General features: G+C 39.7%; 2 protein-coding genes across 4 annotated transcripts in view; one reads left to right on the forward strand and one right to left on the reverse strand.

The window, feature by feature from the left end:
* LOC128238596 (runt-related transcription factor 3-like) overlaps positions 1-4,027 on the forward strand; it is a 31,505-nt gene extending 27,478 nt beyond the window's left edge. For all 3 annotated transcript variants that reach the window (XM_052954675.1, XM_052954676.1, XM_052954677.1), the window contains exons 4-6: positions 783-992; positions 1,433-1,552; positions 1,826-4,027. In XM_052954675.1, coding sequence (XP_052810635.1) covers positions 783-992; positions 1,433-1,552; positions 1,826-2,664 — 1,169 coding nt within the window. In that variant the 3' untranslated portion in view covers positions 2,665-4,027. The remainder of the gene's footprint in view (positions 1-782; positions 993-1,432; positions 1,553-1,825) is intronic.
* A 2,171-nt stretch (positions 4,028-6,198) lies between these two features.
* Positions 6,199-13,746, reverse strand: LOC128239221 (ninjurin-1-like). Its single transcript, XM_052955768.1, has 3 exons — positions 13,317-13,746; positions 12,358-12,534; positions 6,199-6,639 (listed from the first exon to the last, which is right to left on the reverse strand). Exons 1-3 carry the CDS (start codon positions 13,422-13,424, stop codon positions 6,367-6,369), a joined length of 558 nt encoding a protein of 185 aa, XP_052811728.1. The 5' UTR covers positions 13,425-13,746; the 3' UTR covers positions 6,199-6,366.
* Positions 13,747-14,714: the final 968 nt, after the last annotated feature.

The raw sequence follows: 14,714 nt of genomic DNA on the forward strand, positions 1-14,714 counted from the left end.
CACTCTTGTAGAAAAGCATTAGGCATACACAAACATATTGCTTGTTTCCAATTTCATGGTCCAAACAAATAAAGGGTAGATAGGTCGGGTTAACCGTCTCGAGTTCCTTTTACAAGCCATTTTTCATTAAAAATTGCTGCTTCCAATGCGTGTAGGTTATTGTTGATGCTTTGAGTTTACAAACCTCTCGTTAATAGCATCGCACTTGCCCATATTAATCTTGTATCACAGCGACAACTTATTGTATTTAATTAAGTCCGTTTTATCGGCATCCTGGGGATACGTTGACATTTGAACAAGAATCATTTATGAGTTGGATTGTATCCGCAGACAATCTATGACCCAGTTTACCTGAAACCGTTTCGTGTTCAGGTGCCATCAGCAAACTGACTTTTTCCCTGATGTGACAACTTGTCTGGGAACAGTAGCAGGATAGCAAAGCGTCTCACAAATTGTCCTCAAATGGTTTAAGGCTAGGAAATGCTTGTAATTCCGTTTACCCATTGTACTCGAATGCTATTAGGCTTGGAAATGTTTCCAACTCTGTTCCAAGAATGGTATTAGGCGAGGATACAAATTAAACTGTCTCATTTTGAGACTCAGTTTTGATGGTCTTAAGCTTTTACACCATTCCCATTATACTATATATCAATATATCCAGTGGATATTTAAGAAAACCATCATCAAACTCAGCGAAGACATTAATTTATCAAGGACTATAACTCTTGTAAAGAAAACGATACTTCCTTATCAAATGCATCATTTTTGTTATTGAATTGCAGAACTGCGAACTGATGACAGACGAATTATCCACCGCGGACCCCTCGATCTTCCGATGGACAGGCCGTTGACAGATCCGATATGCGACAGCCGCCGCCTGCCAAGCCACCTGCTAGAGCTCGACCACCTCCGCCGCTCAACACAGGGCACCGACACTTCCGGCCGCCGCATTCTGCATCCGTCCTCCGACACGAACGGATTCCACACTACAGGTGAGCATTAATTCAAACCTGTTTTGTTTGGATCGAGTTTGAACTCAAGACTTCACTGAAAGCGTCGAGTTATATCATCCCCTCAAACGTTAGACCATTGCATAGTGGATTAACATGTTTACAATGGCAAGCCCATTTAAATATTTCTAAAAAAAACAGATTGAAACGTTGGCATTCTCTTTACCGCCATTGTGTTCAACTTCATTAATAAAGATTGTTTGAAATCACGTGTTGTAAATTAATATTTCAAGAAAACGTGAGACGTTTATTCATTAGCAAGTCATGCATAAACTAGCCACTGTGTAGAGCAGATTTATTGAATATATATTTCGAAGCAAGATGACGGTTGTCACGAGGAACAACCATATTAAAATGATCGACATTTCCTAATATAACCAATATTTTTTATTTTAAACCTATATTTGTTTCGTTCTCTTCAGATAATCGGCGCAGTCCATGGGGCAGTTTCGACTCCCTACCTCCCTACACGAAAGAGGGCATATTTCCATCGAGCGGCAGCCCCGGCGCCTTCTCGCAGCCACAGACTGTCACAAATATAGGTATGTAGGAAGCACTGATACCGAACGAAGACAAATGACCTAAACACTCTAGAAGAACCTATTTTCGAATGCGCTGAATTATAAAAAATACGTATAGACTCAGTTTCTTTTCTCTATAATACATTTACAAGGCTGTCCTTCCAAAATTTTCTTCTTGATTTTTTTTTTTGTAAACTGTAGATGTTTTTTACCTCCCATAACTTGTATATTTAAATGCAATTGATGTAGAATAATTATTTCCATTTTCTGATTCCTCTATTATTTTCATAACAGGTCAAAGAATGTCTCCTCCGGACATGGACGTTCATATGTCGGAGCCGCGCTTCAGCAATTTGTCGGGCATCTCGGAGATGCAAGTGCCTGTGACGTCACACGAGCAGGACCGCCCACTTCCGATACTCCCCGAGGCGCACCGCCTAGAGTTCTCGGCCCTGGAGCCGCGCTACTCGGAACGATCTAGTCTCCCTATGATGCTGCCCACGCGCATTCAGACGTCTGCACCGGACATCCGGTTTAGCGACAGACTGACGGAACATCGTTTTTCGGAGCAGCGTTCTATAAACCCCACGTCGTTGTCGTCAATGACATTTGCGACAACCGGTTCTAATCTCGCAATTCTTGAAGAGAGCCGCGCAGTCTCCACATTAGCGGGACCAGGCGGACACCAAAACACATACCAAATGTTGCCCTCAGACTTGTTCAACTCGATGGCACCCCAGTCCTCATTCTCCTCCTCCTTCACACTCCCATCGACGCCGCAACTTCCGATCGGACTCATGTCCGGATACCCGCACCTTTCGGCGCCTATGCAGAATCTTCAGAGCAGCATTTGCCCGACTGGCGAGGTCCGCACCTATGAGATCTTGGGTCAGGGGGTAAAGGCGGAGATGATGGAACATCGCAATATGAACATTCCACAATCGCTGCGTCAGGACCGTACGCTCATGTCACCCAATCTTCGTCTCCTTGACAACCAGATATTATCGCGAGACAACGAACGAGAAATGCAAACGAACCAATCGCCACAGCATTCGGATTCCTCGGTCGGAGGCCACTCCCCGCCTCGTCTTGGGCGTAACAATGGCGACGGAAATGTGTGGCGGCCATATTGAATTCCAAATATTTATAAACCGACGATGGTTTTTGACTGTTTTGTTTGAAAAATCCAAGGGCGTAGAAAATCAGCATTTGAGTGTTAACTGGGATACGTTCCAGGTGAAATGCACGTGTAAGTTGATCCTGAATACGTTCCAGGTGATTTGCACGTGTAAGTTGATCGTGATAAAACGAACCAAAGAATTGTTAGTTGTTGTAGTTCACCTCTGTGCGTTGTTTTGAGTTTGTCTTATGAATTTTTACATTTTGAGCGATATTGTATTGTAGATTCAGTTTATTTCTATGTTTCAGTAGAGACATGTACATTGAAATTCCATGCCAGAAGTCATAATTCTACGTCTGTCGTATATATTTGAATTTGAAGATAGATATTATCATGTTTTTTTCACTACTCAATCTGCCATTATTTAAGCCATTTGAATGTTCAAAAGAAAGAAGGAGATGATGGACTCCATTTTTGAAACACTTTTTTAGTGTATTTGTTGTATTTATGTGAAATACTACATGTATATTGATAAGATTATTTTATTATCAACGAAATGTCACTGATACATGGTGCTAGTGAGTGGACATTTATTTATATTTTTACAAATGAATATTTTTGTACATAAATTCAACATTGCTCTTTTGAACAATATTATCATGCGAGCATGCTCATTTGCTCATTTGGAAAATTCCTTCACTCTTGGAGTGACATTTGTCATATTTTGGTCATCAAGGGCTGTAACTCTTGACCCTGTAAATTTGGAATATGCTTTGGAATTTGTTGCTACAATTTTTGCTTATTTGGAAAACAGATTAAATATTCATCCCATTTTCACTGAAAATTACATCATATTTATAAAGTGTATAAAACTTACATTACTGTATGTGCATTCTCGTTAAATAAATTACACAAGTTTACATATTTATTTTAGCCGCCGGCAACAAATATATATATATTCATGCTCGTTTCCCCCCATTTTGTACATGTTTTTGTGCGAAAATACACATAGACTTCTCTTTATGTGTGTCAAACTGTGCACCATCAGCGTTTGTAGATTGTGCAATACATTACATATGTTTAAAACATCACACGTTTATATCAAACTACTAAATTTAAATTCACGAAACATTGCTATCACTTTTTTGGTACAGTTCAAATTTATATGTGATCTCCAGCGCTTTTAAAATCATGTGACATGCATTTTAAGCCATTTTCATCATTGAAATTTGAACAAAGTTTATAAATACATTTCATGTGTATGAATGTTAGCTTTTTTCTTGATGTTATGAAACGGTAGCTTTTGTGGAAATGTTTTATCGCAGAGTATGTTTTTGTCAACTGATCTTATAAAAATAAAAACATAGATGTAAAAAGTGTCTTTTTGTTCCAAGTTGCGCATGAATTATCTAAGGGAACTAACACCCAAATTACATGGTAAAATAACCAAATAGATTTAACTCCCTTCAATATGTTTACATGATACGGGCTTTTTGATATTCCCTTAACCTGTAACCGTCCCGTTAAAGCTGTACTCTCATTGATTGATCGTTTTAACAACTTTTATATTTTTTTTTGTCTTGGAACGAGCCTTTTTTTGCGAAATGCCATGGAAATCAGTTTTTTTTAAGACTGCTGAGATAAATAGAGATCGCGGATTTTCATATTTAAGTTAAAAAATGATGTTATATGCCTTTTTCTTAAACCGTCAGTCCATAAAACATTAATTTTCAAACGAAAATATGAAAATCTGACGATCCGATTTTTTTGTCAGCAAACGTATATCATTGGTTTGCAGATATTTATGCAAAAATTTGCTCTTTCAAACACATTTTTTTTAAAAGTTGTAAAATTGGTATATCTGTGAGAGTGCAGCTTTAACACTATAGAAAAACAACACGTTTGAATAAATGCAGCTTTGTATATTGGCATAGCATCTGAGAACAGCCGGCTGTGCCATACATATGTTACAAACATATACTTATCATACGATTAAAGCAAATACTTTGTTGCATTTAATAAACATTGCCAACCTTGAGCCGAAATGAAAAATAGAACAGTTATGACTGGTCTGGTCGATGTCCCAACGCTGAATGAACGCGGACTTCACCGCCCAAATTCTACTATTTGCACGAATTATCTCGACACCTGTTGGAGACTTATTTACAGGGGAAATCATTTTCGCTCTAATTCGCTTACTCAAACTAGAACAATGATATTTCCCCGGAAGGTTAAAAATAAACATATTTTTTTATGACTATCACAGTTTCGAAATAAAAAACCTAAAACGTACTGAAACAGGCACTTGTAAATGTAAAACTGTCACGACTTGGGATTGGAAAGAAAAACAGTTGTTCTTCTCGTGACATTGAAATGATTATCATCTGTTTAAAACAATCATAGCCTCACCACGTGACAAATATTGACATACATCACGTTATGACTTTCATTTTGTCTGAAAAAGTAAAGATCCCGGAGGTTAAAAGGAACTATAACAACACTGTCATGGATAAGCCGTATTTAACTCATCACGGATACAAATAATCAAGGCCGTCGTATTCAATGTTCACCAATTATTTCCGGTAAACGAGGGCGGGCCAGAGGCGCAAAATGGGGCGTGCTCCCCTTTCCCCAGAACCCAACACATATACTGTTAACATGATTAGAGAGGTTTAGGGTAAAATTTGGCTAATTTTAGACTGATACGGTAAATTTTGGTAAAGTTTATGTATATATTTTTTTTTTACTATAATGTGTTCTTTGATAATTTGACTGGTATGGATGGGTGTGTGTGTGTGTGTGGGGGGGGGGGGGGAAGCCAAATGAGTCCCCACCCTTCAGCTGCTAGTGTCAATGTATTTTGAACAAGTTATACTCAGGTACTCAGGATGAGTGCCGATCAAAAACTATGCATACTTTTTTGGAAAACTGTATCTCCAACCTACTACCATCGACTCACTGGATTGTGAATTGTGAAGGCACTCACGCCTGAATCAGTTGCTAGGTAAAAGAGAGCACTCCGCAGTGCTTATACATTGGTGCACGTGGACGACTCAGGAATAGGCTCGAACCAGGGTTACCTGATGTCTACGCACTATGTCCCACCACCTAACAAGATTGGTACTCCGTACTTGGGCCGAAGTTCATAGATAGTTCGGTAGCGCGATAAAATAAACGTGCAACCCCCGAAATTTTTTAATTAAACATTAGAGGACCGGGTGTGTTATAATTGAATTATTGAATACGGCGGTGTACAGAATGATTGTAAGGACATTTTCGAAATTGGTAGGGATTGCCACCCGCTTAGAACTTCGCACGTCAGTAGTCGGGAGATGAACCATCCTCTTGTTAGACCGAAGGCAAACGCCTGTAGGAGATTCAAAATTTCGATTAGCCTTTGGGTGGAAGATTCGTTTAAAAAAGAACATTGCACTATTCAAATTTGATATAGTGGCTGTAAGTTTTGTTTTAAAGATACCAGTTTACGGGGGTATGTTAGCTTGACAACACTTTATGATATAATACAACAGTAATTTATAACAAATAATCGGAATATGAGGAACGTATAATGTTTGATGTATGTCGACAAACAACAAACACACGATACATAAGTATATCATCAGTTTTGTCTAAGCACCATATAACGAACACGATTAGTACTAAGACAAAAACAAATACGACAAAACAGTTGCACGCTGTCCGCTCTACACGTAGTTTACCGCTCGCCAGGTGGCGGCGTCGGTGTGACGGTCTCGAGGCCAAAGTTGTCCTCGCCGTCCTTGAGATGCGGCTCCACACCGAAGCCCGTGACAAAGACGTTTGACACGATCACGAGCAGCACGAGGATGTTGCCGATCTTGTCCAGACGCTCGGAGATGATACGATTCCGGCGGTCGTTCACGTGGGCGGCCGGCGAGGTGTCCTGCGCGTGCTCGTCCAGCTTCTTCTCGATGGACCAGATGATCAGCATGCAGACTGTAAATATCACCTGTGGAAGCAAAATGAAAAGAAAACCATTATTTATGGTTAGGTTACAAACATTTGAATATATTGAGCTTTAAGTAATAGTTTTATGCCATGAAGTAACATTTTAATGATAAAGAATGAGCGGAGTGAGTATAGCGAACGAGCCCTTCTTTATCATTGAAATATTACTTCAGGTCATCTAACTGTCTTAGAATACTACCTCATTGACTAACACATTGGCAACACAAAATCTGACGCAGGGAGTGTATCGGATGAGTGGCAGTAGGCGGACCTTAAACGCCCGCGAAAGTTGAAGTTCTTAATGATTAAGCCTAAGATTTAATTGCTTTCTGCAATTTCATTTGCTGAAAATGTAGGTTGTATTCTCAAGGGCTTTTGAGCAGACGAGGTAGCAGTGGGAGACGGCTATTGCAGTAGCATACACCGTATACCGTGGTAAAGATACTTATGATTTTCCGGTAAGGGCACTCGCTTCTTACTAAAGAGTGACGGGTTCGATTCCCTGCTTGGGCGTATGTGCGATTGATTAATGGTCACTAAGCTGGACAAGTGGGTTTCCTCCGGGTACTCAGCTTTCCTCCACAACACAAGAACACACTCTCACGTAGCATCGTACCACCGTGTTATTTATATAATATAGTAATAACTTGAACAAAATAAGAAAGCAATATAAACTAAATTAAACTAAAGGTAATATTGTCGATAAAGAATTATGCTTAACAATATTGAATTACAGATTAAGCATTCGGTGAGATATAAATTGTTACAATTGGGTTAAAACAGCCGGTCTGTCGATGTGACCAGTATTCTACATATGCACTGATTGAGAAATTTCGAAAAGGGACGTAATTGCTGCGTAGAGCTTGACAATTATTCAACGCATCGGTTATCTCCCTCTTGATACTGTTTGTAGATATTACTGCGCAGTGGGTTGCTTTATACGTGCGACACCAACCCTAAGCCCAATATATGGGGCTATCGTAGAAGAGTAGATGAGGACGAGACGTGGAAGAGTTTGTCTCGGGCTTCATTGACAGTATAAACTTGCTCTTGGATCTGGTAAATCTCAGAGAGATACTTGCAGTTGAGTTACTTGTAGATTAATCTCACACAGCTACATGTACGTTCAAGTTAGGATAGACCCATAGAGCGACATGTACATTTGAGTTAAGATAGACCCATAGAGCGACATGTACATTTGAATTAGGATAAACCCGTGTAGCGACATGTACATTTGAGTTAAGATAAACCCATAGAGCGACATGTATATTTGAATTAGGATAAACCCATAGAGCAACATGTACATTTGGATTAGGATAAACCCGTAGAGCGACATGTACATTTGAATTAGGATAAACCCATAGAGCGACATGTACATTTGAATTAGGACAGACCCGTAGAGCGACATGTACATTTGAGTTAAGATAAACCCATAGAGCGACATGTACATTTGAATTAGGATAAACCCATAGAGCGACATGTACATTTGAATTAGGATAAACCCGTAGAGCGACATGTACATTTGTGCTAGGATAAACCCATAGAGCGACATGTACATTTGAGTTAAGATAGACCCATAGAGCGACATGTACATTTGAGTTAGGAAAGACCCATAGAGAGACATGTACATTTGAGTTAGGATAGACCCATAGAGCGACATGTACATTTGAGTTAGGATAAACCCATAGAGCGACATGTACATTTGAGTCAGGATAGACACATAGAGCGACATGTACATTTGAGTTAGGATAAACCCATAGAGCGACATGTACATTTGAGTTAGGACAGACCCATAGAGAGACATGTACATTTGAGCTAAGAGAGACACATAGAGCGACATGTACATTTGAGTTAGGATAGACCCATAGAGCGACATGTACATTTGAGTTAGGATAGACCCATAGAGCGACATGTACATTTGAGTTAGGATACATGTACATTTGAGTTAGGATAGACCCATAGAGCGACATGTACATTTGAGTTAGGATAAACCCATAGAGCGACATGTACATTTGAGTTAGGATAGACCCATAGAGCGACATGTACATTTGAGTTAGGATAGACCCATAGAGCGACATGTACATTTGAGTTAGGATAGACCCATAGAGAGACATGTACATTTGTGCTAGGAAAGACCCATAGAGAGACATGTACATTTGAGTTAAGATAGACCCATAGAGCGACATGTACATTTGAGTTAGGATAGACACATAGAGCGACTTGTACATTTGAATTAGGATAGACCCATAGAGCGACATGTACATTTGAGTTAGGACAGACCCATAGAGCGACATGTACATTTGAGTTAGGATAGACCCATAGAGAGACATGTACATTTGAGCTAGGAAAGACCCATAGAGAGACATGTACATTTGAGTTAGGACAGACCCATAGAGCGACATGTACATTTGAGTTAGGACAGACCCATAGAGCGACATGTACATTTGAGTAAGGACAGACCCATAGAGCGACATGTACATTTGAGTTAGGATAAACCCATAGAGTGACATGTACATTTGAGTTAGGACAACCCATAGAGCGACATGTACATTTGAGTTAGGACAGACTCATAGAGCGACATGTACATTTGAGTTAGGATAAACACATAGAGCGACATGTACATTTGAATTAGGATAGACCCATAGAGCGACATGTACATTTGAGTTAGGATAGACCCATAGAGCGACATGTACATTTGAGCTAGGAAAGACCCATAGAGCGACATGTACATTTGAGTTAGGATAGACCCATAGAGCGACATGTACATTTGAGTTAGGATAGACACATAGAGCGACTTGTACATTTGAGTTAGGACAGACCCATAGAGAGACATGTACATTTGAATTAGGATAGACCCATAGAGCGACATGTACATTTGAGTTAGGACAGACCCATAGAGCGACATGTACATTTGAGTTAGGACAGACCCATAGAGCGACATGTACATTTGAGTTAAGATAGACCCATAGAGCGACATGTACATTTGAGTTAGGACAGACCCATAGAGCGACATGTACATTTGAGTTAGGACAGACCCATAGAGCGACTTGTACATTTGAGTTAGGATAAACCCATAGAGCGACATGTATATTTGAGTTAAGATAGACCCATAGAGCGACATGTACATTTGAGTTAGGACAGACCCATAGAGCGACATGTACATTTGAGTTAGGACAGACCCATAGAGCGACATGTACATTTGAGTTAGGACAGACCCATAGAGAGACATGTACATTTGAGTTAGGACAGACCCATAGAGCGACATGTACATTTGAGTAAGGACAGACCCATAGAGCGACATGTACATTTGAGTAAGGACAGACCCATAGAGCGACATGTACATTTGAGTTAGGATAGACCCATAGAGAGACATGTACATTTGAGCTAGGAAAGACCCATAGAGAGACATGTACATTTGAGTTAGGACAGACCCATAGAGAGACATGTATATTTGAGTTAGGATAGACCCATAGGGAGACATGTACATTTGAGCTAGGAAAGACCCATAGAGAGACATGTACATTTGAGTTAGGACAGACCCATAGAGCGACATGTACATTTGAGTTAGGACAGACCCATAGAGCGACATGTACATTTGAGTTAGGACAGACCCATAGAGCGACATGTACATTTGAGTTAGGACAGACCCATAGAGCGACATGTACATTTGAGTTAGGATAGACCCATAGAGAGACATGTACATTTGTGCTAGGAAAGACCCATAGAGAGACATGTCATTTGAGTTAAGATAGACCCATAGAGCGACATGTACATTTCAGTTAGGATACATGTACATTTGAGTTAGGATAGACCCATAGAGCGACATGTACATTTGAGTTAGGATAGACCCATAGAGCGACATGTACATTTGAGTTAGGACAGACCTATAGAGCGACATGTACATTTGAGTTAGGACAGACTCATAGAGCGACATGTACATTTCAGTTAGGACAGACCCATAGAGCGACATGTACATTTCAGTTAGGACAGACCCATAGAGCGACATGTACATTTGAGTTAGGACAGACCCATAGAGCGACATGTACATTTGAGTTAGGATAGACCCATAGAGCGACATGTATATTTGAGTTAAGATAGACCCATAGAGAGACATGTACATTTGAGTTAGGACAGACCCATAGAGCGACATGTACATTTGAGTTAGGACAGACCCATAGAGCGACATGTACATTTGAGTTAGGACAGACCCATAGAGCGACATGTACATTTGAGTTAGGATAGACCCATAGAGAGACATGTACATTTGAGTTAGGATAGACCCATAGAGCGACATGTACATTTGAGTTAGGATAAACCCATAGAGCGACATGTACATTTGAGTTAGGATAGACCCATAGAGCGACATGTACATTTGAGTTAGGATAGACCAATAGAGCGACATGTACATTTGAGTTAGGATAAACCCATAGAGCGACATGTACATTTGAGTTTGGACAGACTCATAGAGCGACATGTACATTTCAGTTAGGACAGACCCATAGAGCGACATGTACATTTCAGTTAGGACAGACCCATAGAGCGACATGTACATTTGAGTTAGGATAGACCCATATAGAGACATGTACATTTGAGTTAGGACAGACCCATAGAGAGACATGTACATTTGAGTCCCATAGAGCGACATGTACATTTGAGTTAGGAAAGACCCATAGAGCGACATGTACATTTGAGTTAAGATAGACCCATAGAGCGACATGTACATTTGAGTTAGGATAGACCCATAGAGAGACATGTACATTTGAGTTAAGATAGACCCATAGAGCGACATGTACATTTGAGTTAGGACAGACCCATAGAGCGACATGTACATTTGAGTTAGGACAGACCCATAGAGCGACATGTACATTTGAGTTAGGACAGACCCATAGAGCGACATGTACATTTGAGTTAGGACAGACCCATAGAGCGACATGTACATTTGAGTTAGGACAGACCCATAGAGAGACATGTACATTTGAGCTAGGACAGACCCATAGAGCGACATGTACATTTGAGTTAGGACAGACCCATAGAGAGACATGTACATTTGAATTAGGATAGACCCATAGAGCGACATGTACATTTGAGTTAGGACAGACCCATAGAGCGACATGTACATTTGAGTTAGGACAGACCCATAGAGCGACATGTACATTTGAGTTAAGATAGACCCATAGAGCGACATGTACATTTGAGTTAGGAAAGACCCATAGAGAGACATGTACATTTGAGTTAAGATAGACCCATAGAGCGACATGTACATTTGAGTTAGAATAAACCCATAGAGCGACATGTACATTTGAGTTAAGATAGACCCATAGAGAGACATGTACATTTGACTTAGGACAGACCCATAGAGCGACATGTACATTTGAGTTAGGACAGACCCATAGAGCGACATGAGTCACGGGGAAACATGTACATTCGAATTAGAGTAGAGTCACGGTGAAACATGTACATTCGAATTAGAGTAGAGCCACGGGGAGACATGTACATTCGAACTAGAATAGAGCCACGGGGAAACATGTACATTCGAATTAGAATAGAGTCACGGTGAAACATGTACATTCGAATTAGAGTAGAGCCACGGGGAGACATGTACATTCGAATTAGAATAGAGTCACGGTGAAACATGTACATAGACTCACATAGTGACTTGCAATTGAATTAGGTGAGACTCACGTATAAGATCCCTAGCAAAGAAAAAAGAGCCTCGAACCTGAAGAGTAATGGAGAGAAGTATGAACACAAGAAGCGCGTAGAAGTACTTGTCCTTGTCGTTAATGGACAGGAGGGACTTGAGTTGGGACACGTTCGCCATCACCAGCGCCACGTCCATCAGCTGGTGAATGAAGTTCCGCTTGCCCACGTACATGTTCGGGTGGTCCGAGATGTCCTGTAGTGGGGATAGACAGCATGAGCGTGAGGTTTGATCGGAAACAAATCTACCCGTAGGCATTTTCATTAGAAAAAAGTAAATACATGGTCTCGGGCACCGCTGTTTAACTGGAATGTTACTTCTATTCCGTTAAAAAAGTAAATAATTCATCTCGAACGTATCTGAAATACGTATCTAAAGTGATATCAAATTATTAATTGTTACCGGCTGTTTAAATGTTTTTTTACATACGTTACACAAATTATGCTTTGCGGTACAAATTGGCAGCACTATTGTTAAAAATAATGTGATATTTTTAAGCATTACCTTGAAGCTTGTGTCCGACTCGTCTCTGGTCTAATAGTCGCGCTGTTCTATACCAGAAAAAAAAACAACAAACCTTTGAAACTTAAGATTACATTAAAGCTAATGTCCGACTCGTCCCTGACCTGACGGCTGTTTAACCAAAATATCTTGGTTTCATCTATAGACACGCAATTCGCTATACCAGAAAAAGCCAAATATTTAAATCTGAAGATTACCCTAAAGCTAGTGTCCGACCCGTCCCTGGCCTGATGGTCATTTGACCTAATTATCTTTGTTTGATATCGAGACTTGCGCTGTCCTCATCTAGTGGCTCCAACGATGGTATTGCTCTATGCCAAAACACTGTCAAAACATTGTAATCTAACGATTACCTTAAAGCCCGCGTCAGGCTCGTTCGTGTCTCGGTGTAGATGCGACGGCGTTTTTCAATACTTAAACCATATTATTTCAAAACATTTGAATACAACGATTACCTTAAAGCTAGTATCCGGCTCGTCCTTGTCCGGATGATCGTTTGTTCTTGACCTTGCCTCCATCTCGACACTGGTGCAGTCCTCGTCCAACTGCTGGAACGACGGCATCACGACACGACGGGAAGACCTCTCTAACAGCCGTCCTTGGTCAATATACTTCGTTAGTTCCTGGTCAAACAGCGATGAACACGTTGGTTTCAATTTACATATAAACGGTGGTATCTTGGCTTGTTTTTTCCGAACACTGTCCTCCTTCGACAAAATACTTCGACAACTCCCAACTCTTTTGTATAGCTTTGTTTTTTAACCCTTGGCTTTCTTTTTTAATTCCAAAGCTGTATGTTTATTGGTTGATTTCTTACAATGCTCTTATATCACATCTATTTTGTGTACTTAATACAGTTAGCAATTTTTCCGATTTATGAAATAATGTTACAAATGTTATTGATAATTGAAATAACTTGAAATGATATTTCCCTCATGCTAAATTTAGCGGGTGTGTGTGTTTTTATCTTTATCCAAGTAGAAGCTGTTTATCAATAAAGCTGACATCAGTTATTTTGATAATTTCATTTTTGTTATTTATCGTTATGAAATGATGATATAACATTAGATAAAATAATTTTATGAACAATTGAAATTCAGATAAAATTGTGACCTTTTTTTACATTTTTGTATACATGGAAGTTAAAGGGTACATACTAAAGATACCAGTTTCAACCACTTTTAACAACATCGTAATTCTCATTGTTTTGCGTTGTATCCGTGGAAACCATTTCGACATTCTATTCATTAAGAATATTGTCAATATTGGAGAAAACATATGAAAAAATACACTAAAATGCGCCATTTCGCAGTAACCTGACAGCCAAAATAACTCTAGGGGTAGGACTCACCACCCCCAATTTCCCTTTCAGTCATATAATACTTTTATCTCGGTAAGGGGGCGCACAACCGATGTGGCGACCTCTCACGCCAAATCATGGATCCGTCCTTAACGCTCATATAGTATTTATGCCACAAGTACACACTGGACATTTTGCATCAAACGACAAATATAATGGTAATTTCTCTCTACGTCCGATGAAATTTAAGCAGGGGCTGAAGTTATTCATGTAGGTAAACAACGCCCCCTAAAACGTAAGCTATATCTTTATCAAAATCTTTTAAACGTACTATATATCATATTTCATTTTTCTTCGGAAGTATATTATAATGAATGAATCCCTGCTATACACGCTACCCTTTAATCACCGTTCTGACATTAGAAAACAGGGAGAGATGGTATAATACTTACGAGCGAGCAAAGAACAAATTTCGCCTGGTATCAATATGGCAATGGGAGAAAAACTAATGTATTAATAGTATTTATTGCAGAATTACAATGAATGGTAAGAT

This window comes from Mya arenaria, chromosome 6 (genome assembly GCF_026914265.1).
Source record: "Mya arenaria isolate MELC-2E11 chromosome 6, ASM2691426v1".
Classification (NCBI taxonomy): domain Eukaryota; kingdom Metazoa; phylum Mollusca; class Bivalvia; order Myida; family Myidae; genus Mya; species Mya arenaria.